The 23206-nt window shown below is 45.3% G+C and overlaps 1 protein-coding gene across 2 annotated transcripts in view; it reads right to left on the bottom strand.

Annotated features, from left to right (window-relative positions):
* The window catches only part of CFAP161 (cilia and flagella associated protein 161), a 106724-nt gene that overhangs the window by 67888 nt on the left and 15630 nt on the right, over positions 1-23206 (bottom strand). Inside the window, exons 5-7 of one of the 2 annotated variants that reach the window (XM_077263515.1) lie at positions 22436-22594; positions 17927-18000; positions 15352-15579 (exon numbers count right to left, since the gene is read on the bottom strand). In XM_077263515.1, coding sequence (XP_077119630.1) covers positions 15399-15579; positions 17927-18000; positions 22436-22594 — 414 coding nt within the window. In that variant the 3' untranslated portion in view covers positions 15352-15398. Of the gene's footprint in view, positions 1-15277; positions 15580-17926; positions 18001-22435; positions 22595-23206 lie in introns of those variants that run through there. The other variant, XM_077263514.1, reaches the window with a different exon arrangement.

Raw genomic sequence — 23206 nt, 5'->3', positions numbered from 1 at the left:
TCATACCTGCTTCAGATGCGGTCCCTCCGGTGCCGGTCAGCTCCGTCTTCGCTGGGATCTGGAACGCTGGTTGCAGGATCTTGTGCTGCGGCGTTGTCATCCTGGTTAGCAGCATCTCGCTTTCCGGCAGGGCCTTGCCTTCTGGCTTCGGAGCGCTGGAACTTCTGTTGTGCATCCGCTTTTTGGGCTCCCCTGGTGGTTGCTGGTGGTACTGGTGACTTGTTTGCACTTTGCTTCTTCTGTTCACCTGCTTCCATCAGTGTTTGGGAGTTTCCTATTTAGCCTTGCTCTCCAGTCATTTCCTTGCCGGTCATCATTGTAACCAGAGCCTTCGGTTGCATGTTCCTGCTACTAGTCTGCTGATCAGCTAAGTGGACTTTGTCCTTTTGTTTTGTACCTTTTGTCCAGTTTGCAGTTTTTGTAATTCTCTGTAGCTGGAAGCTCTTGCAGGCTGAAATTGCCACTCCTGTGTCATGAGTTGACACAGGAGTCTTAAAGTAATTTCAGGATGGTTTTTGAAAGGGTTTTCAGTTGACCGTGAAGTCCTCTTTTGTATCCTTCTGCTATCTAGTAAGTGGACCTCTCTTTGCTAAATCTACTTTCATACTGTGTATGTCTTTTCCTCTTAATTCACCGTTATTACATGTGGGGGGCTGCTATCATCTTTTGGGGTATTTCCCTAGAGGTAAGCCAGGACTGTTTCTTCCTCTACCAGGCGTAGTTAGTCCTCCGGCTGGCGCGTGGCATATAGGAAGCCGTAGGTATGCTCCCTGGCTACTGTTAGTTGTGTGGTAGATTTAGCTCACGGTCAACTCGAGTTTCCATCACCCGAGAGCTCGTTCGTTACTTATATGTTTCTTACGTTCCCTTGCCATTGGGAACCATGACAGTATGACCGGCCTGTGTTAAACTTATTGGCAGAAGAAAGGAGAGAAAAAAGAAGTCTGTAAATTTTTTATTTTTTTTTTCCCTTTTTCCTCTATGCTTGCTCCATAGTTGGATCAGTTGTATTTCAGCTTTAATTACAGCCTTTGCCTTTCTCTCCTTATAATCCTTGAATGGCTCTGAGCTCACCTGTTTAAAGATGGATCCTCAGAGTTTGGCTGCAGGTTTAAATAATCTTGCTACGAAGGTTCAAAATTTACAAGATTTTGTTATACATGCTCCTATTTCTGAACCTAAAATCCCTACACCAGAGGTGTTTTCCGGAGATAGATCTCGGTTTTTGAATTTCAAATATAATTGTAAATTATTCCTTTCTCTCAGACCTCACTCCTCAGGAGATCCTGTCCAGCAGGTTAAGATTGTAATCTCTTTGCTGCGAGGTGACCCTCAAAATTGGGCATTTTCATTGGCACCAGGGGATCCTGCGTTGCTCAATGTGGATGCGTTTTTCCTGGCTTTAGGGTTGCTTTATGAGGAACCTAATTTGGAGATTCAAGCTGAAAAAGCTTTGATAGCCCTATCTCAAGGGCAAGATGAAGCGGAGATATACTGCCAAAAATTTCGTAGGTGGTCTGTGCTTACTCAGTGGAATGAGTGCGCCTTAGCGGCAAATTTCAGAGAGGGCCTTTCTGATGCCGTTAAAGATGTTATGGTCGGGTTCCCTGCGCCTACAGGTCTGAATGAGTCCATGACAATGGCAATTCAGATTGATCGGCGTTTGCGGGAGCGCAAACCCGTGCACCATTTGGCGGTATCTTCTGAAGAGACGCCAGAGAAAATGCAATGTGACAGAGTTATGTCCAGAAGCGAGCGGCAGAATTATAGGCGTAAAAATGGGTTATGCTTCTATTGTGGTGATTCTGCTCATGTTATATCGGCATGCTCTAAGCGTACTAGGAAGGTTGACAAGTCCATTTCAATTGGCACTTTACAGTCCAAATTTATTTTGTCTGTAACCTTGATTTGTTCATTATCAGTTATTACCGTGGATGCCTATGTGGACTCTGGCGCCGCTCTGAGTCTTATGGACTGGTCCTTTGCCAGGCGCTGTGGGTTTGATTTAGAGCCTCTGGAAGTCCCTATACCTCTGAAGGGTATTGATTCTACACCTTTGGCTTGTAATAAACCACAGTTCTGGACGCAAGTGACTATGCGTATGACTCCAGACCATCAGGAGGTGATTCGCTTCCTTGTGTTGTACAATTTACATGATGTTTTGGTGCTTGGATTACCATGGTTACAGTCTCATAACCCAGTCCTTGACTGGAAGGCTATGTCTGTGTTAAGCTGGGGATGTCGGGGGGCTCATGGGGACACTCCTATGGTGTCCATTTCGTCATCTATTCCATCTGAGATTCCGGCATTTTTGTCTGATTATCGTGATATTTTTGAAGAGCCTAAGATTGGTTCACTCCCTCCTCACAGGGATTGTGATTGCGCCATAGATCTGATTCCTGGCAGTAAATTTCCAAAGGGTCGTTTGTTTAACCTATCTGTACCTGAACATGCTGCTATGCGCGAGTATATTAAGGAGTCCCTGGAAAAGGGACATATTCGTCCTTCTTCATCACCTTTAGGAGCCGGTTTTTTCTTTGTCTCTAAAAAGGATGGCTCTCTGAGGCCTTGTATTGATTATCGTCTCCTGAATAAAATTACAGTCAAATATCAGTACCCGTTGCCTTTGCTGACTGATTTGTTTGCTCGCATAAGGGGGGCTAAGTGGTTCTCTAAGATTGATCTTCGTGGGGCGTATAATTTGGTGCGAATTAAGCAGGGGGATGAGTGGAAGACCGCATTTAATACGCCTGAGGGCCATTTTGAGTATTTGGTAATGCCTTTCGGCCTTTCTAATGCACCTTCTGTCTTTCAGTCCTTAATGCATGATATTTTCCGTGAATATTTGGATAAATTTATGATTGTGTACTTGGATGATATTTTGATTTTTTCTGATGACTGGGAGTCTCATGTTCAGCAGGTCAGGAGGGTTTTTCAGGTTTTGCGGGAGAATTCTTTGTGTGTAAAGGGTTCAAAGTGTGTTTTTGGGGTTCAAAAAATTTCATTTTTGGGGTATATTTTTTCCCCTTCTTCTATTGAGATGGACCCTGTCAAGGTTCGGGCTATTTACGACTGGACGCAGCCTACTTCTCTGAAGAGTCTCCAGAAATTCTTGGGCTTTGCTAATTTTTATCGTCGATTTATAGCTGGTTTTTCTGGCGTTGCTAAACCTCTGACGGATTTGACTAAAAAGGGTGCTGATGTTGCCAATTGGTCCCCTGCTGCCGTGGAGGCCTTTCGGGAGCTTAAGCGCCGCTTTTTGTCTGCCCCTGTGTTGCGCCAGCCTGATGTTTCTCTTCCCTTTCAGGTTGAGGTCGATGCTTCCGAGATCGGAGCGGGGGCGGTTTTGTCGCAGAAAAGTTCCGACTGCTCAGTGATGAGACCTTGTGCGTTCTTTTCGCGAAAATTTTCGGCCGCCGAGCGAAACTATGATGTTGGTAATCGGGAGCTTTTGGCCATGAAGTGGGCATTCGAGGAGTGGCGTCATTGGCTTGAGGGTGCCAGACATCAGGTGGTAGTTTTGACTGATCACAAGAATTTAATTTATTTGGAGTCTGCCAGGCGCCTGAATCGTAGACAGGCACGTTGGTCGTTGTTCTTTTCCCGGTTTCATTTTGTGGTCTCGTACTTACCGGGTTCTAGGAATGTGAAAGCAGATGCTCTTTCTAGGAGTTTTGAGCCTGACTCTCCTGGGAATTCTGAACCTGCTGGTGTCCTTAAGGATGGAGTGGTTTTGTCTGCTGTCTCTCCAGATTTGCGACGTGCTTTGCAAGAATTTCAGGCGGATAGACCTGATCGTTGTCCGTCTGGTAGACTGTTTGTTCCTGACGAGTGGACCACTAGAGTCATCTCGGAAGTTCATTCTTCTACTCTGGCAGGTCATCCGGGAATTTTTGGCACCAGAGATTTGGTGGCTAGATCCTTCTGGTGGCCTTCCCTGTCTCGAGATGTGCGTGTTTTTGTGCAGTCTTGCGATGTGTGTGCTCGGGCCAAGCCTTGTTGTTCTAGGGCTAGTGGGTTGTTGTTGCCCTTGCCTATTCCGAAGAGGCCTTGGACGCACATCTCTATGGACTTTATCTCGGATCTCCCTGTTTCTCAGAAGATGTCTGTCATCTGGGTGGTGTGTGACCGTTTTTCTAAAATGGTTCATTTGGTGCCATTGCCTAAGTTGCCTTCCTCATCTGAGTTGGTCCCTCTGTTTTTTCAAAATGTGGTTCGCTTGCATGGTATTCCGGAAAACATCGTTTCTGACAGGGGTACCCAGTTCGTGTCTAGATTTTGGCGGGCAGTCTGTGCCAGGTTGGGCATTGATTTGTCCTTTTCGTCTGCATTCCATCCTCAGACCAATGGCCAGACGGAGCGAACTAATCAAACTTTGGAGACTTATTTGAGGTGTTTTGTGTCTGCGGATCAGGATGATTGGGTTGCCTTTCTGCCGTTGGCGGAGTTTGCTCTTAATAATCGGGCTTGTTCTGCCACTTTGGTTTCTCCTTTCTTTTGCAATTCAGGGTTTCATCCGCGTTTTTCATCTGGTCAGGTTGAATCTTCGGATTGTCCTGGAGTGGATGCGGTGGTGGATCGGTTGCATCGGATTTGGGGACAAGTGGTGGATAATTTGGAATTGTCCCAGGAGAGGACTCAGCAGTTTGCTAACCGTCGTCGTCGTGTTGGTCCCCACCTTCGCGTTGGGGACTTGGTGTGGTTGTCTTCCCGTTTTGTCCCTATGAGGGTTTCTTCTCCCAAATTTAAGCCTCGGTTCATCGGTCCTTATAGGATTTTGGAGATTCTTAACCCTGTTTCCTTTCGTTTGGACCTCCCGGCATCTTTTGCTATCCATAATGTGTTCCATCGGTCGTTGTTGCGGAGATATGAGGTACCGGTGGTTCCTTCTACTGAACCTCCTGCTCCTGTGCTGGTGGAGGGTGAATTGGAGTACGTCGTAGAGAAGATCTTGGACTCCCGTATTTCCAGACGGAGACTTCAATATCTGGTTAAATGGAAAGGCTATGGTCAGGAAGATAATTCTTGGGTAACTGCCTCTGATGTTCATGCCTCGGATTTGGTTCGTGCCTTTCATAGGGCTCGCCCTGGCGGTTCTTGTGAGGGTTCGGTGCCCCCTCCTTAAGGGGAGGGTACTGTTGTGTATCCGCTTTTTGGGCTCCCCTGGTGGTTGCTGGTGGTACTGGTGACTTGTTTGCACTTTGCTTCTTCTGTTCACCTGCTTCCATCAGTGTTTGGGAGTTTCCTATTTAGCCTTGCTCTCCAGTCATTTCCTTGCCGGTCATCATTGTAACCAGAGCCTTCGGTTGCATGTTCCTGCTACTAGTCTGCTGATCAGCTATGTGGACTTTGTCCTTTTGTTTTGTACCTTTTGTCCAGTTTGCAGTTTTTGTAATTCTCTGTAGCTGGAAGCTCTTGCGGGCTGAAATTGCCACTCCTGTGTCATGAGTTGACACAGGAGTCTTAAAGTAATTTCAGGATGGTTTTTGAAAGGGTTTTCAGTTGACCGTGAAGTCCTCTTTTGTATCCTTCTGCTATCTAGTAAGTGGACCTCTCTTTGCTAAATCTACTTTCATACTGTGTATGTCTTTTCCTCTTAATTCACCGTTATTACATGTGGGGGGCTGCTATCATCTTTTGGGGTATTTCCCTAGAGGTAAGCCAGGTCTGTTTCTTCCTCTACTGTCATGATCTCTGCAGGCAGAGATCATAGCAAGCCTATAGAGGGACAAGCTCTCGGAAGATGGAACTATACTGACCATGAACTAAGCCTGCCGCGCAACTAGAAATAGCCAGGTAGCATTTCCTATTTATCGCTAGATGCCCAGCTCTGGCCTAAGACCTAAATAGCTAGCAGAGGGAAATATAAGACCTGGCTCACCTCTAGAGAAATATTCCAAAGAAGACAGTAGCCCCCCACATATAATGACGGTGAGTTCAGATGAAACAACAAACGCAGCAGGAAAATAGTCTTAGCAAATTTGAGGTCCGCTTACTAGATAGCAGAAGACAGATAGTATACTTTCATGGTCAGCAGAAAAACACTAACAAAACACCATCCAGAGATTACCTTAAACTCTGGCATTAACTCATAACGCCAGAGTAGCAATCCCTGATCAACGAGAGCTTTCCAGACACAGTAACAAAACTTCAGCTGTGAACTGGAACAAATAGGCAAAACAAAACATGGACAAAAGTCCAACTTATCTAGTAGTAGTCTAGAAGCAGGAACAAGCACTGAGAGGCATCAGATAACATTGTTGACCGGCAAGAAACCACCAGAGAAATGAGCTTAAATAGCGACACCCACTACTGATGGAACCAGGTGAAACAGGAAAGAGGATGACAAGTCCAATTCCACAAGCGGCCACCGGGGGAGCCCAGAATCCAAATTCACAACAGTACCCCCCCCTCAAGGAGGGGGCACCGAACCCTCACCAGATCCACCAGGGCGACCAGGATGAGCCCTATGGAAGGCACGAACAAGATCAGAAGCATGAACATCAGATGCATTGACCCACGAATTATCCTCCTGGCCGTAACCCTTCCAGTTGACCAGATACTGGAGTCTCCGTCTGGAAACACGAGAGTCCAAAATTTTCTCCACAACGTACTCCAACTCACCCTCAACCAACACCGGAGCAGGAGGCTCAACTGAAGGTACCACAGGTACCTCATACCTGCGCAATAACGACCGATGAAAAACGTTATGAATGGAAAAGGACGCAGGGAGGTCCAAACGGAAAGAAACAGGATTAAGAATCTCCAATATTCTATAAGGGCCGATGAACCGAGGTTTAAACTTAGGAGAAGAGACCCTCATAGGGACAAAACGAGAAGACAACCACACCAAATCTCCAACACAAAGCCGAGAATCAACACGACGATGACGGTTGGCAAAACGCTGAGTCTTCTCCTGGGACAACTTCAAATTGTCCATAACCTGCCCCCAGATGTGATGCAATCTCTCCACCACCGCATCCACTCCAGGACAATCCGAGGATTCCACCTGACCGGAGGAAAATCGAGGGTGAAACCCCGAATTACAGAAAAACGGGGACACCAAGGTGGAAGAGCTGGCCCGATTATTGAGGGCGAACTCTGCCAATGGCAAAAAAGCAACCCAATCATCCTGGTCAGCAGAGACAAAACACCTCAGATATGTCTCCAGGGTCTGATTAGTCCGCTCGGTCTGGCCATTAGTCTGAGGGTGAAAAGCAGATGAAAAAGACAAATCTATGCCCATCCTAGCACAGAATGCCCGCCAAAATCTAGACACAAATTGGGTACCTCTGTCAGAAACAATATTCTCAGGAATACCGTGCAATCGGACAACATTCTGAAAAAACAGAGGAACCAACTCAGAAGAAGAAGGCAACTTGGGCAGAGGAACCAAATGGACCATTTTAGAGAAACGGTCACAGACCACCCAGATGACAGACATCTTCTGGGAAACAGGCAGATCTGAAATAAAATCCATCGAGATGTGTGTCCAAGGCCTCCTAGGAACAGGCAAGGGCAACAGCAGTCCGCTAGCCCGAGAACTACAAGACTTGGCCCGAGCACAAACGTCACATGACTGCACAAAGACTCGCACATCTCGTGACAGGGAAGGCCACCAGAAGGATCTTGCCACCAAATCCCTGGTACCAAAAATTCCGGGATGACCTGCCAATGCAGAAGAATGTACCTCAGAGATGACTCTGCTGGTCCAATCATCCGGAACAAACAGTCTATCAGGCGGACAACGATCCGGTCTATCCGCCTGAAACTCTTGCAAGGACCGCCGCAGATCAGGAGAAACGGCCGACAAAATTACTCCCTCCCTAAGGATACCTGTGGGTTCAGAATTACCAGGAGAGTCCGGGTCAAAACTCCTAGAAAGGGCATCTGCCTTAACATTCTTAGAACCCGGTAGGTATGACACCACAAAATTAAAGCGAGAAAAAAATAAAGACCAGCGCGCCTGTCTAGGATTCAGGCGTCTGGCAGTCTCAAGATAAATCAAATTTTTGTGGTCAGTCAATACCACCACCTGATGCCTAGCCCCCTCGAGCCAATGGCGCCACTCCTCAAACGCCCACTTCATGGCCAAAAGCTCCCGATTCCCAACATCATAATTCCGCTCTGCGGGCGAAAATTTGCGAGAAAAGAAGGCACAAGGCCTAATGACGGAGCAGTCGGAACCTTTCTGCGACAACACTGCCCCAGCTCCGATCTCCGAAGCGTCAACCTCAACCTGAAAAGGCAAATTCACATCAGGCTGACGCAACACAGGGGCAGAGGCAAAACGGCGCTTAAGCTCCTGAAAGGCCTCTACAGCATGAGGGGACCAATTAGCAACATCAGCGCCTTGTCTGGTCAAATCAGTCAGTGGTTTAACGACATCCGAAAAACCAGCAATAAATCGGCGGTAAAAGTTGGCAAAGCCCAAAAATCTCTGAAGACCCTTAAGAGAGGAGGGCTGAGTCCAGTCACAAATAGCTTGCACCTTGACGGGATCCATCTCAATGGAAGAGGGAGAAAAAATATACCCCAAAAAGGAAATTTTCTGGACCCCAAAAACACACTTAGACCCCTTCACACATAAAGAATTGGACCGCAGAACCTGAAAAACTCTCCTGACCTGCTGGACATGAGAGTCCCAGTCATCAGAAAAAATCAGAATATCATCCAGATATATTATCATAAATTTATCCAGAAAATCGCGGAAAATATCATGCATAAAAGACTGGAAAACTGAAGGGGCATTAGAAAGACCAAAAGGCATGACCAAATACTCAAAGTGGCCCTCGGGCGTATTAAATGCGGTCTTCCACTCATCCCCCTGCCTGATCCGCACCAAATTATACGCCCCACGAAGATCAATTTTAGAGAACCACTTAGCACCCTCTATACGAGCAAACAAATCAGTAAGCAATGGCAATGGGTATTGATACTTAACAGTGATCTTATTCAGAAGCCGATAATCAATACATGGTCTCAAAGAGCCGTCTTTTTTTGAGACAAAGAAAAACCCAGCTCCCAAGGGAGAAGAAGATGGACGAATATGTCCCTTTTCCAAAGACTCCTTTATATATTCCCGCATAGCAGCATGTTCCGGCACAGACAGATTAAACAAACGACCCTTGGGATATTTACAACCCGGTATCAAATCTATGGCACAATCGCACTCACGGTGCGGAGGTAACGACCCAAGCTTGGGTTCGTCAAAGACGTCTTGATAATCAGAGAGGAACTCAGGGACTTCAGAGGGAATGGACGACGAAATAGAAACCAAAGGTAAGTCCCCATGAATACCCTTACATCCCCAGCTCAACACAGACATTGCTCTCCAGTCCAAGACTGGGTTGTGAGACTGCAACCATGGCAATCCCAGTACCAAATCGTCATGTAAATTATACAGCACCAGGAAACGAATAATCTCCTGGTGATCCGGATTGATACGCATGGTTACTTGTGTCCAGTATTGTGGTTTATTATTAGCCAATGGGGTGGAGTCAATCCCCTTCAGAGGAATAAGAGTCTCCAAAGGCTCTAAATCAAAACCACAACGATTGGCAAAGGACCAATCCATAAGACTCAGAGCGGCGCCAGAGTCAACATAGGCGTCCGTAGCAATGGATGACAAAGAGCAAATCAGGGTTACAGACAAAATAAACTTAGACTGAATGGTGCCAATGGAAACAGACTTATCAAGCTTCTTTGTACGCCTAGAGCATGCTGATATAACATGAGTAGAATCCCCACAATAGAAACACAATCCATTCTTCCGTCTAAAATTCTGTCGCTCGCTCCTGGACAGAATTCTATCACACTGCATACTTTCTGGCGTCTTTTCCATAGACACCGCCAGATGGTGCACCGGTTTGCGCTCCCGCAGACGCCTATCAATCTGAATAGCCATTGTCATGGACTCATTCAGACCTGCAGGCACAGGGAACCCCACCATAACATCCTTAACGGCATCAGAGAGACCTTCTCTGAAAGTTGCCGCCAAGGCGCACTCATTCCACTGAGTAAGCACAGACCATTTACGGAATTTTTGGCAGAAAACTTCAGCTTCGTCTTGCCCCTGAGATAGTACCATCAAAGTTTTTTCTGCCTGAAGTTCCAAATGAGGTTCCTCATAAAGCAAGCCCAAGGCCAGAAAAAACGCATCCACATCGCGTAACGCAGGATCCCCTGCTGGCAATGAGAAGGCCCAATCTTGAGGGTCACCCCTGAGCAAGGAAATCACAATCCTAACCTGCTGAGCAGGGTCTCCAGCTGAACGAGACTTCAGGGACAAATAAAGCTTACAATTATTTCGGAAATTCTGGAAGCTAGCTCTATTCCCTGTGAAGAACTCCGGCAAAGGAATTCTCGGCTCAGATACCGGAGCATGTACCACAAAATCTTGTAAATTTTGTACTTTCGTGATGAGATTATTCAAACCCGCAGTTACACTCTGGAGATCCATTATTGTCAGGTGCACACAGAGCCATACAGAGATTAGGAGGAGAGAGAGAAAAAAAGACTGCAGCAAGGCAGACTGGAGGAAGAAAAAAAAAAAAAAAAATATTCCAGCAGACTTCTTATAACTCTCCTTTCTCAACCTGGGTCTTTAACACTTTAGGGGCCGGTCAAACTGTCATGATCTCTGCAGGCAGAGATCATAGCAAGCCTATAGAGGGACAAGCTCTCGGAAGATGGAACTATACTGACCATGAACTAAGCCTGCCGCGCAACTAGAAATAGCCAGGTAGCATTTCCTATTTATCGCTAGATGCCCAGCTCTGGCCTAAGACCTAAATAGCTAGCAGAGGGAAATATAAGACCTGGCTCACCTCTAGAGAAATATTCCAAAGAAGACAGTAGCCCCCCACATATAATGACGGTGAGTTCAGATGAAACAACAAACGCAGCAGGAAAATAGTCTTAGCAAATTTGAGGTCCGCTTACTAGATAGCAGAAGACAGATAGTATACTTTCATGGTCAGCAGAAAAACACTAACAAAACACCATCCAGAGATTACCTTAAACTCTGGCATTAACTCATAACGCCAGAGTAGCAATCCCTGATCAACGAGAGCTTTCCAGACACAGTAACAAAACTTCAGCTGTGAACTGGAACAAATAGGCAAAACAAAACATGGACAAAAGTCCAACTTATCTAGTAGTAGTCTAGAAGCAGGAACAAGCACTGAGAGGCATCAGATAACATTGTTGACCGGCAAGAAACCACCAGAGAAATGAGCTTAAATAGCGACACCCACTACTGATGGAACCAGGTGAAACAGGAAAGAGGATGACAAGTCCAATTCCACAAGCGGCCACCGGGGGAGCCCAGAATCCAAATTCACAACACTCTACCAGGCGTAGTTAGTCCTCCGGCTGGCGCGTGGCATATAGGAAGCCATAGGTATGCTCCCTGGCTACTGTTAGTTGTGTGGTAGATTTAGCTTACGGTCAACTCGAGTTTCCATCACCCGAGAGCTCGTTCATTACTTATATGTTTCTTACGTTCCCTTGCCATTGGGAACCATGACAAACTTCTTTCTTGCTCCGGACCAGACGAGGCTGCCGACAGACGTCTGGTGAGGCTCCCGATGAAGGTCTTCTTCCACTCGGCCTCAGTGCTCAGCTGCGTCTGCCGGAGTTGGTCGCAGAGCTCGTCCGCTCTGGCCTGCAGGAAGTCAATATCAGCGGTGGAGGCCTGGTTGCGGTGCCCCTCCGGGTAGCTGGGAGAGTCCTCTGCTCCTACCCCACGCTCCGGCTTCGGGCGGCTCGCCATGGCGTCCTCCATGTCGCTGACTTCTTCTTCCTGGTCCTTTTCCCGCTCTCTCCTTCGTGGGCGGTGTCGTTTTCTCGGTCTCCGCCCTCCATTGAGGATCAGGAGGCGGATCTCTGCTGCTGACGGACACGTCCTCATGGTGCAGAAATATTTAGACTGGGCGGCCATTGTCCTTCGCGCTCTCCAGCTTGTCTACGCCCACTCCACGCCCCTCTTCTTCTCCTGCGCTTCTCCTCAGCGCTGCAATGGCGGCGGTTTTGGCGGTAATCCTTGTAGTAATGGCAGCACACAGTTCTCTCAATAAAGCACAGTCCAAGCACGATAAATCACAGTTCCAAGGCACACATGACCCGATTCTTCAGGCTTAAGTAGATCCTGTTCGTGACGCCAAAATGGAGCGCCCCCACTGCCGCAGGGCCGAGGGGTACCCGGTACCGGGCCTCTGAGTCTCTGTCCTGAGGGTTGTCACGGTGGTTAGACCCGGTCCGTGACCCTGCTGAGGGGCGTACAGTGATAGATATGATGGATGATGGTAGTGGTGAGGCTGTAGTGGTGCGGTGCAGTAAATAACGAGGACACCAGGTTGCAGTCTCTTTACCTCTTTACTGAAGATCTCTGAGCCCTCAATCCGGAATACGGTTAACCAGGCTGCGCAAGTCCGGCCGGTCCGATGGCACCTCCAGAGTTCCCTTTGCAGGTGGAAATCTGTGCCTTCCTGCTTGCGCTATGTGTTGTGGTCCTCCCCTGCTGTGCTTACGGGATAGTCCCCACAACTGTTGTGTCTGTTTCTCGTGTTCCCTCACAACTCGATTAGATGATGTTCTGCTAATCCGTCCCTCCCGGTGTTATGGTTGGGACGCACCCGTATGACGGGTAGGCTCGGAGCTCTTCCGGGACCCTAGAGTCGCCCCTCTCCACAGGTTGCCCCCTATGTCTTCTTAGGTGATTTAGGTGAGACAGCCCGCCTATGACTGACTGTCCTGCCATTGGTTTGAAGTATTGCCTGAAGCTATATATAGAAATACTTCCTCGGCGTTCCGGCCGCCGGCTGTGCGCCTCAGTAGGATGTTGCCTCGGTCTTACAGCATGACTCCTACTGGTATTCTCCTTCTTGCTTTGATCTCGTTTCTCACTCAGCACAATATATCTCGCTTCTTATCCTTTCCTAGGGCACCGCCGCTATGCTGAGCAGGCACGGTCCCGTGACATTCTTCCATGTTGCCAGGCCTCTGTCAGGATCCCACCCCTGACAGGGACCCTACCGAATCTTCCCCCGCAACACCCTCTGCCACAAGGTGTTGCCTGGTTCCAACCCAGTCAGTTTTCTGACTAACTTCCTGCCTGACCCCCAGTTTACCCACACGGTGAGGAGTGGCCTAATAAATAGCACCCTTAGCTCCCCCTGGAGGCCCGACTGTGAAATGTATTGGTGTATGTGATACCTGGTCAGATGAACTCCTTCAGTGCCATCAGACGTAACATCACTCCCCTTAGCGGCAGAGCGACATTGCTGCAACGACCAGGACTCTGGGGCGCTGCATAAATCTCACCAGAACCTGTGCAGTCATTTGCCCTATGTGACCATAATGTTATACTTTATAGAAGAGAAAACCCAAAAGCTACATATAGTTAAACATTTATAAATCCTCGGTATCAACATGATAGGCTATTGGTTGAACTCAATGGACTTAAGTCTACCTTCAACCTCAAAAACTATGAAACTATATTTAGGCACAGTGAAGACCCTTGACCCTGTAATTCTTTCTGGACCTAAGAATGCCACCTTCAGGAGAGTGTAGATATCAGTAGCCATGTGAATGTTCCTGGAGGACTCAAAGACTGCGACCTGATTGGAAAATGTTATTATGTGGATGTGTTACAGGGATGGGCAATGTATGGGCCATGTCTGACTGTGTGGCTGATATACAAAGTAGCACACCAGCTAGTTAGGTATCTTCCCACTTCCCATCTTCCACCACCCTTTACTACTAATTTTCCCTTTCATTGTACCCTTGTCCCTTAGTTAGCGTTCCCTTATGCATGTCATTGTAAATACCCTATATGTAATAATTCCCCTTTTAAAGATCCAGATGCTCTTGTTAAGTAATATTAACTGGCACCCGAAAACTCAGCAGATTCTACAAGGCACTAGAATTTTGCTTTTCTCACTGCTAAGTTGGCTCTTTTACTAAGAGTATAAGAGATGTTGCTTCTTTTTCCCAGATAAAAATTATTTTGAATTCTGCTTATTAAAAAAAGGATGTGGCTAGGTTAGGGTCTGCCTAAATTATCACTAAGAAGATAAACAACAGACAAAATGTTTTGCTTTTGGTTGAAACTAAAGGTCCCTGTACCCTGTAGACTAAAGTCAGCCGAGCCCGGTGATATTGAGGAGATAGTCTAATGTGTATTGGGACCACCAGCATGATGGATTTCCAATGGCAGATCAGTTTGTTCTGACTGGACACATGTCATTGCAGAGGAGTCTGGCAGAGGCTCTGTCATAGAGATCATAGGAATGCTCAGGGGAGCAATCGTCCATCCAACAGTCATCTAATCTGTATGGGCTCCTTAATATCTACTTGTTTTAATAAGAATAAGTCTTCCTGCCATCTTGTGTTTTAGCAGCTAACACACATTTCCACTGGCATGTTTTTGGGTGAGACCATACAGACAGCTTCCTGTGGTCAGAGTCTCAGCCATGTGTATAGAACTGTGAGGAATCACCCTTTTATCGAGACAACACATTTCTATTTTTATAGCATTTAATATATTTCCATCAGAATTCTGCATTTCATACTCAATATGAAATGCACAGTGGTAATAGTTTTCAAAAGAGGTTAGTAAGACGCTAGTCACTACTCAAGGACTAGCCGTGAGGCAGTGTGGTCAAGAGATCCAAGGTCAGAATACAGGAGGGTACGTCATAAACCAAAGGAAGAGACAAAGGTGTAGTCAGATAATGGTCCGAGGTCAGAATACCAGGAGAATAGCAAATCAGAGCAGAAGGGGTTAAACAGACACATAGTCACAACGAAGTCCAAGGTCAGGCAACAAAAGATCTACAAACAGATCACAATGCACAGAGAGACAAACCAGACAGTAGCTGAATGTACGTCTGGCAGAAGTCTGGGAGTAACAGCCCAGTTAAGAAGCCTGGCAATCACCTAGGATAATGAACACCTGGCAACAGCCAGGGCCTCCCAGTCACAGAGTGGATGGCTGAGCTGTCAATCAACACACTCAAAGCTCAGCACGCCTCTGCACCAGACTGGACACTGAGCTGTCAATTAATATACTAACAGCTTTAGCACGCCTCTGTACCAGATTAAAAGGCAGAGCCATCAGTAACTGCATCTCAGACACAATGAGGGGTGGAATCGTGACAGTTAGTATGGCCCAAAAAACTGTGTCTTTCATTTGCGTGGAGGATGGTTGGACATTTCCTGTTGAACTCATGTCATGTATAGTTTATAAGTTGCAGTTTAGTTTTGCAGGGAACGGGTGGGTCAATAACAAAGATTCATTAACTTTTATCATTTTTAGTCTTTTTTTTATTGTAAATAGACTTGTACCTAGTTAACCAGCTACAAGCCACTGAAGAATATGGTAGTTCTGGAGCTTAACAGCCATGCTTGCTTCCACTCACACCTTCGCTTGGTGGTTTAGGCCTGTCGAACATTGTGTTTGTGTCATCACTTGGGTTTCCAGTAACAATAATCCAATGATTTTCATTCTCTTCAACTCTGTGTCCATTTAGGCGTGTGTGTGCAGTGATTTCACATTCCTTACCAAATAAAGTCCTTAAAAATACATAATAAGAAATATTAGGTGTACTGCATTAAAGAGGTAAAAAGTAGACTAGTGTTACATTTACCATACTTGTGTTTTACGTGACCTTCCCAGATTCTAAAATCTATAGAATTTATGCTTTTAGTAGTTATACAGAGTCTCCCACACAGAATACATGTGGTTAGACATCACTTTCCTGTAGCTAAGCCCAATTCTGCATGTGGGCAACCTGATGCATTAAAGGCAACATACTGCACACCTTTACAATGAATTTGTTTTATTGTACATTTTTTTTTATAAATACATCATATAATAATAAAATAAATAAATTTTCTAAATTAGTCTTCGGTCTCGAGAACTTTTGCAAAACTAATATAAATGGGTAAAGGTACCTTCACACTAAGCGACGCTGCAGCGATACAGACTACGATGCCGATCGCTGCAGCGTCGCTGTTTAGTCGCTGTGTGGTCGCTGGAGAGCTGTCACACAGACGGCTCTCCAGCGACCAACGATGCCGAAGTCCCCTGGTAACCAGGGTAAACATCGGGTTACTAAGCGCAGCGCCGCGCTTAGTAACCCGATGTTTACCCTGGTTACCAGCGTAAAAGTAGAAAAAACAAACAGTACATACTCACCTTCTGCTGTCTGTCATACGTCCCCCGCTGTCCACTTCCCGCACTGACTGTGAGTGCCGGCCGTAAAGTAAAAGCAGAGCACAGTGGTGACGTCACCGCTGTGCTCTGTACTGCCGGCACTCACAGTCAGTGCGGGAAGGAGACGGCGGGGGACGTGTGACAGACAGCAGAAGGTGAGTATGTACTGTTTGTTTTTTTTACTTTTACAATGGTAACCAGAGTAAACATCGGGTTACTAAGCGCGGCCCTGCGCTTAGTAACCCGATGTTTACCCTGGTTACCACTGTAAAACATCGCTGGCATCGTTGCTTTGGCTGTCAAACACAACGATACACACCGATCTGACGACCAAATAAAGTTCTGAACTTTCAGCAATGACCAGCGATATCACAGCAGGATCCTGATCGCTGCTGCGTGTCAAACACAACGATATTGCTATCCAGGACGCTGCAACGTCAAGGATCGCTATCGTTATCGTTGCAAAATCGGTTAGTGTGTAGGTACCTTAAGAGCTCCTTCTACTCATCAGTCCCTTCTCCCAGCATTAGAGATAGCAGTCTGGAGGGGGTGGTGGTACTGGAGGGAGTGGTACACAGATTTGCAGTGCAGAGAGGTAAGTGTGTGGAGAGTATCATGGAAAACAGAAAATAGGTTATCAACAAGGAGATAAGCACATGGAGAGGTAAGTTGAGTTTTGGAGCCGTTTGGATGCAGGAAAGAAAGTCTAGCACAAGATAAAATGCAGCAAGAAAAGAAGAAAGCAGCACCTTGGATACACACAGACTTGACTTCCAGCCTATAAACACAGGGAGAGACATTGCAACTAAACAAATATCTGACACCTGGACATAGCTACAAATTGTGTACCAGGGAGTTTAAGATAAAATAAAGGAATAAAGATTGCAGATAAACTAAAAATGTCAAAATCATGTTTTCCATGTTAAAAGTGTCCATAGTCTTTAAAGGGAATTGGTCACTCAATACATGCTGCCCAAACTGTGGGAAGCTAACCCCCCCCCGCCCCGGGAGGCCTATAGGAAGAGATAAAGGAAGAGGCCTTACTAGTCCAGCACTGTCCCCAATCGGTTTCTTCCCACTCCACTGTAGGTGGCTGACAGGTTTCTTCCACCTGTGTATCTGTGGAAGACCTGTCAATCAACTAGAGAGGTACAGGGAATAGCTGAATGGGTGGCCGACTAGTTAGATTTCTTCCTACAGTATCCAGTCCGCTCTTCAAACTATGCTTTCTCTGAAACGCCTCAGCATCCGCAAGAGCATTCTTGGCTGCAATTGTACAGATAGGCTCTGATTCATGCTACCCATGATTTAAGTAGTACAAATTGAGTGAAAAGTTCCCTTTAAGTTTTCACACTGGACAAGCTAGACAGAAATAAGAAGTATTTATACCAGAGTCAAAAGGAGCACATACACTAAAGCCATAGGTTTGATAAAGAAATAATCATACCTAGCACAAATAGTATGGCGATCTAAGATACTATATTATCATTTATTATTCACATACTACAAATAGCACCAGAACACATCATTAGACATGATCAATATTCAGAAATTGCAAGCTATAGCCTTTCAAAGGAAACATAGAGACATGTACAGAAAACCAATACACTGTATATGTTACAGGTGTTTCTATGATATGAAAGTGGAGAAAACAAAGAAATAATAAATTCAGGCCAAATTACTGCCATGTTCTGCGTGGCTTACCATAGTGTATACTTCCTAAGGACAGCCAGGCACTGATTGGTTTTACTGTGAACTATAAGGACTTTGTTGTTTGCCTAAAACAGAAAAAATAGTTTTATTTAATGATCACTATATAAAACTACACATATTCTGTATAAACACAATACAAAATAAAACAAACAAGCCCACCTTGGATTCTGACCTACGAAACCCTCAACAAATTCAACAATTAATACCAAGAGAACTTTCATTAAAAAATATTTTTCATACCCGCTAATCTATGGACTAGGTCTATGAAGAGTCCGCCAAAGTGCTGTCATTTTGTAATGCTGTTGTGTTAAAACTCAGCCATGAGATATGTTGTTTAGGGATTCCTACTGACAATCTTCAAATCATACCTGGTGATTGAGCCTCCAGGAAAATTCAGCCATGGAAACCCAATTCATGAAGCTCCGGGTAAACTTGTTCTGATTCCAGAAGTGCTCAGTGATAAAGGCTAAAAACAGATATTGTACTCAGCACCCTACAGCCCAGTTCTCTGGACTGTAGGCTGCAGCTTCATTTTGAGCTTCAGAAATTGTTACTGACATTGAGAAATATCTTGGATTTGTGGTGAACTGATTTATAGGACCTGGGCTGTTCTATTATAGCTGTACTAAGCTATCTCGCTCAGTCTCACAGACGTCAGAATCAACGGCACTGCAGATGCCAGCCGCTCCTAATCTTCTCTTCACTGCGATCATTCATTGTTGAGGAAAAGGTGGCTTCGGACCCTGATTCTCCTGATCAATTGGAATGTCAGCAGTGGAGTCCCCAGTGATCAGACATGTATCATCTACTTTGCAAACAGGAGGCTAAAATCTCTTTAAAATACAATTTATACAATCAGAAAATGGTGGTAAAAAGAACGGACTAAAAATAATGTCCCCTCTCACATGATCCTGCCTCTGACCAGAGAACTCCTAAGCTATAGGGTAGCGTTGTGCTTCTGTGACACTCGAGTAGTAGTGAGATGACCAGACTGAAGGCCAGCAATGGCAGTATGCCAGACACACTCGGCACAAGCTTTCACACTAATGCTCACCCTTGAGGGCCGGGGTACTCTTCACCCACTCCTACTAAAGAGAGGGAGACTTTTGCAGAGCCCTTCCCAGGTGCCAATAGTTGGGTGGCTGGGCACACTGGCCACAGTTGGGTCAAATGCACCAATAAACTGTACCGGTACGGCAGAAACTAACCTAACAAACAAACGTGGAAAGTCAGGATGCATACAACAAGGACATAGGAACCAGAGGGCACCATGCACCATAGCCAGAGCCAGACCAAAGAAACACTCAACAAAGAACCACAACTGTACCACTGAAGCGCAACTGAATAATCAGCGGTGAGCAAGATGATATGGTGGGTTTAAATATCCCTCTCATGGATCACCTGACACCGCTAAGGTAACGCCCAATCTCCACGATCTGGAGAGAGAGGAAGGCACGAGGAGGGAGGAGAGAAAGGAACCTACCACCACATACCTGAGCTAGGAGACATGGCGTCCCATGTCTCCTGAGAACAGCTGATGCTGGGGAACCTGGCATCCTGGGACCACTGAATAGCATCAGCACTGGTAGCAATTGCGTCCTGCCTTCCAACCACAGCATGCCCTGAGGCAGGTCCCCTGGAACAGAGTACACAAGCAAGACGGGGCCTAGTGCCAGCACCGCGCCCTAGAGGCGACACCCCACCTGTCGCAACCAGAGAGCCTAGAGAGGCAACCCGCCGGGGAACTGGAGTATGCCCAGAAGTAGGAGAAGTAGGAGAGGCAAGCTTGTTTACCTCCTGGCAGATGGAAGCTCCATGGTATTATTACTAGTAGAATTGAGCGGATATGTTCGGAATCAGTCGCCAAATCTGAATTTGCCATTTTCATGCCATATTGGTAATTTTGAAAAATTTGCTCAACTCTAATCACTAGTAGTACTCATGGCAGATTATTTTGACATAACTTTGTATAGTTTCAGTGCAGAATAAAAGCTTACACTATTGTCACCTCATGTGCACCCAGAACGTTAAAGAAAGAAAATGATTTTAAAAAGTACCGTAATAGTAATACTATAAACCTGACCATAGACATTAGAGAGCTGCTGGCTGGACAAACACTTGTTCGACTGACAGGTATCTCTACCGACTCAGACGAGGAAACCTATGTGCTGTATAAGAGACCTGCTGCCAGAATCTTCAGGCAGCGACTTATCCCCACACCGAACAAAAGGATCTGGAGATTGAATCCCATCACCAAATCCGTATGTTACCCAAAATAATCTGTTGGGGGACAGTTGAGAAGTCCCCATATACCCCAAATGGTCAACCAATCCTGCAGAAATCGATAGGTTAAGGTAATTTTTATCAAATCTTAACGGGGACCTTAAATGCAATGTCAAATTCTCTGCAACTGAACATCCATCCTACATACATGTGCATGCGTTGTTTCTGCAACAGACACGTGGATTTCTGCAAGCTTCATTCAGTTGGATATGGCAGATGCCGAAATTTGTGTGATAAATCTGTCTAATGTGAATTTACCCTATGACTCCAAAATAAAACTATAATTTAACTGCTAACATACAGTTAGGTCCAGAAATATTTGGACAGAGACAACATTTTTCTCATTTTGGTTATAGACATTACCACAATTTAATTTTAAACAAAACAATTCAGATGCAGTTGAAGTTCAGACTTTCAGCTTTCATTTGAGGGTATCCACATTAAAATTGGATGAAGGGTTTAGGAGTTTCAGCTCCTTAACATGTGCCACCCTGTTTTTTTAAGGGACCAAAAGTAATTGGACAGATTCAATAATTTTAAATAAAATGTTCATTTCTAGTACTTGGTTGAAAACCCTTTGTTGGCAATGACTGCCTGAAGTCTTGAACTCATGGACATCACCAGACGCTGTGTTTCCTCCTTTTTGATGCTCTGCCAGGCCTTCACTGCGGTGGTTTTCAGTTGCTGTTTGTTTGTGGGCCTTTCTGTCTGAAGTTTAGTCTTTAACAAGTGAAATGCATGCTCAATTGGGTTGAGATCAGGTGACTGACTTGGCCATTCAAGAATATTCCACTTCTTTGCTTTAATAAACTCCTGGGTTGCTTTGGCTTCATGTTTTGGTCATTGTCCATCTGTAGTATGAAACGACGACCAATCAGTTTTGCTGCATTTGGCTGGATCTGAGCACACAGTATGGCTCTGAATACCTCAGAATTCATTCGGCTGCTTCTGTCCTGTGTCACATCATCAATAAACACTAGTGACCCAGTGCCACTGGCAGCCATGCATGCCCAAGCCATCACACTGCCTCCGCCGTGTTTTACAGATGATGTGGTATGCTTTGGATCATGAGCTGTACCAAGCCTTCGCCATACTTTTCTCTTTCCATCATTCTGGTAGAGGTTGATCTTGGTTTCATCTGTCCAAAGAATGTTCTTCCAGAACTGTGCTGGCTTTTTTAGCTGTTTTTTAGCCAAGTCCAGTCTAGCCTTTTTATTCTTGACACTTATGAGTGGCTTGCACCGTGCAGTGAACCCTCTGTATTTACTTTCATGCCGTCTTCTCTTTATAGTAGATTTGGATATTGATGCGCCTACCTCCGGGAGAGTGTTCTTCACTTGGTTGGCTGTTGTGAAGGGGTTTCTCTTCACCATGGAGGTTATTCTGCGATCACCCACCACTGTTGTCTTCCGTGGGCGCCCAGGTCTATTGGCATTCATGAGTTCACCAGTGCTTTCCTTCCTTCTCAGGATGTACCAAACTGTACATTTTGCCACTCCGAATATTGTAGCAATTTCTTGGATGGGTTTTTTCTCTGTTTTCACAGCTTAAGAATGGCTTGTTTCACCTTCATGGAGAGCACTTTTGACCGCATGTTTACTTCATAGGAAAACCTTCCAAATGCAAGCACCACACCTCAAATCAACTCCAGGCCTTTTATCTGCTTAGTTGAGAATGACATAATGAAGGGATTGCCCACACCTGTCCATGAAATAGCCTTGGAGTCAATTGTCCAATTACTTTTGGTCCCTTAAAAAAAACAGGGTGGCACAGGTTAAGGAGCTGAAACTCCTAAACCCTTCATCCAATTTTAATGTAGATACCCTCAAATGAAAGCTGAAAGTCTGAACTTCAACTGCATCTGAATTGTTTTGTTTAAAATTAAATTGTGGTAATGTCTATAACCAAAATGAGAAAAATGTTGTCTCTGTCCAAATATTTCTGGACCTAACTGTATGTCTGCTGCTAATAAAAACGATTATAATATTAATTATATTCATCTGGAATGTGTAAGATATTTTATTTTCATGACTATAGTGCACCCTCTTCTGGTGATTTCTAATGATCGCACTGAGCTACAGCTCATCCTGCAAATAAAAAACAAGGGTCTCATGTGGCACAATGGTGCTGTTGGTTACTAAAGTGGCCACATGCCAATGATTTGGCATATCCTGATGTAGTGCGGTAACAAATATAAAGGAGGATTTGTACACATACCAGAGCAGGCAGCCCTTCGTGTTCTAGCCTGAGCTGCGGGTCCAAGTACACAACCTGCCAGCAGGTCTCATATGAGTGCTGGTCCGTCAGACTGACATCTTGCAAATAAGACTTCTTACTGCTCTTCACAAAGGATTTACGGTCACTTGTCAGATATAACTGGCAAAAAGAAACATGGCGGATTACTAATAGGTGGACACAAATATGATTCATTGTGATGTTCTGCTAATATATAATGTACATTATTTAATTAGCTGAAGACTACCAAAACAACCTCCCTCACCATGTACAGCATAAAATGGCAGGATAGTGGTGGGATCTTAAATGTGCAGTGATATATACTGCTAGAGAGATCTGCAAGAAAGTCAGGTGACAACCCATGGCAGCTGTATTAGTGGCTATATAGCTTGTCCCTTAATGACGTAAGGCAGATCTGTCAACAGATTTCACAATACAAATTGCAGATATTATTAAATAGATTTAAGACCTGATGAGGCTGGTATACTTACTTTGAAAATCTGTATAAAATTGGCTGTGAATTCCTGATATTCAAATAAACAGGACTCGTAGAATATTTATTCTAACAGTTGTTGGGGAAAATGGGATTATACAGCCATTCAAACCTAAATTTTCAAAGTAAGCACACCAGCTTCATTAGATCTAAATGATCTATTCAATAATGTCTACCATGTGACAGATTCAAATTTGTACTGATACAATAATACAATATATGGTGATGATTTATTACATTAATATTGATCCAGCAGGGCT

This window comes from Ranitomeya variabilis, chromosome 5, assembly GCF_051348905.1.
Source record: "Ranitomeya variabilis isolate aRanVar5 chromosome 5, aRanVar5.hap1, whole genome shotgun sequence".
NCBI lineage: Eukaryota > Metazoa > Chordata > Amphibia > Anura > Dendrobatidae > Ranitomeya > Ranitomeya variabilis.
Note: the sequence above shows the minus strand (reverse complement) of the source record. Positions and strands in the feature narration are given on the sequence as shown.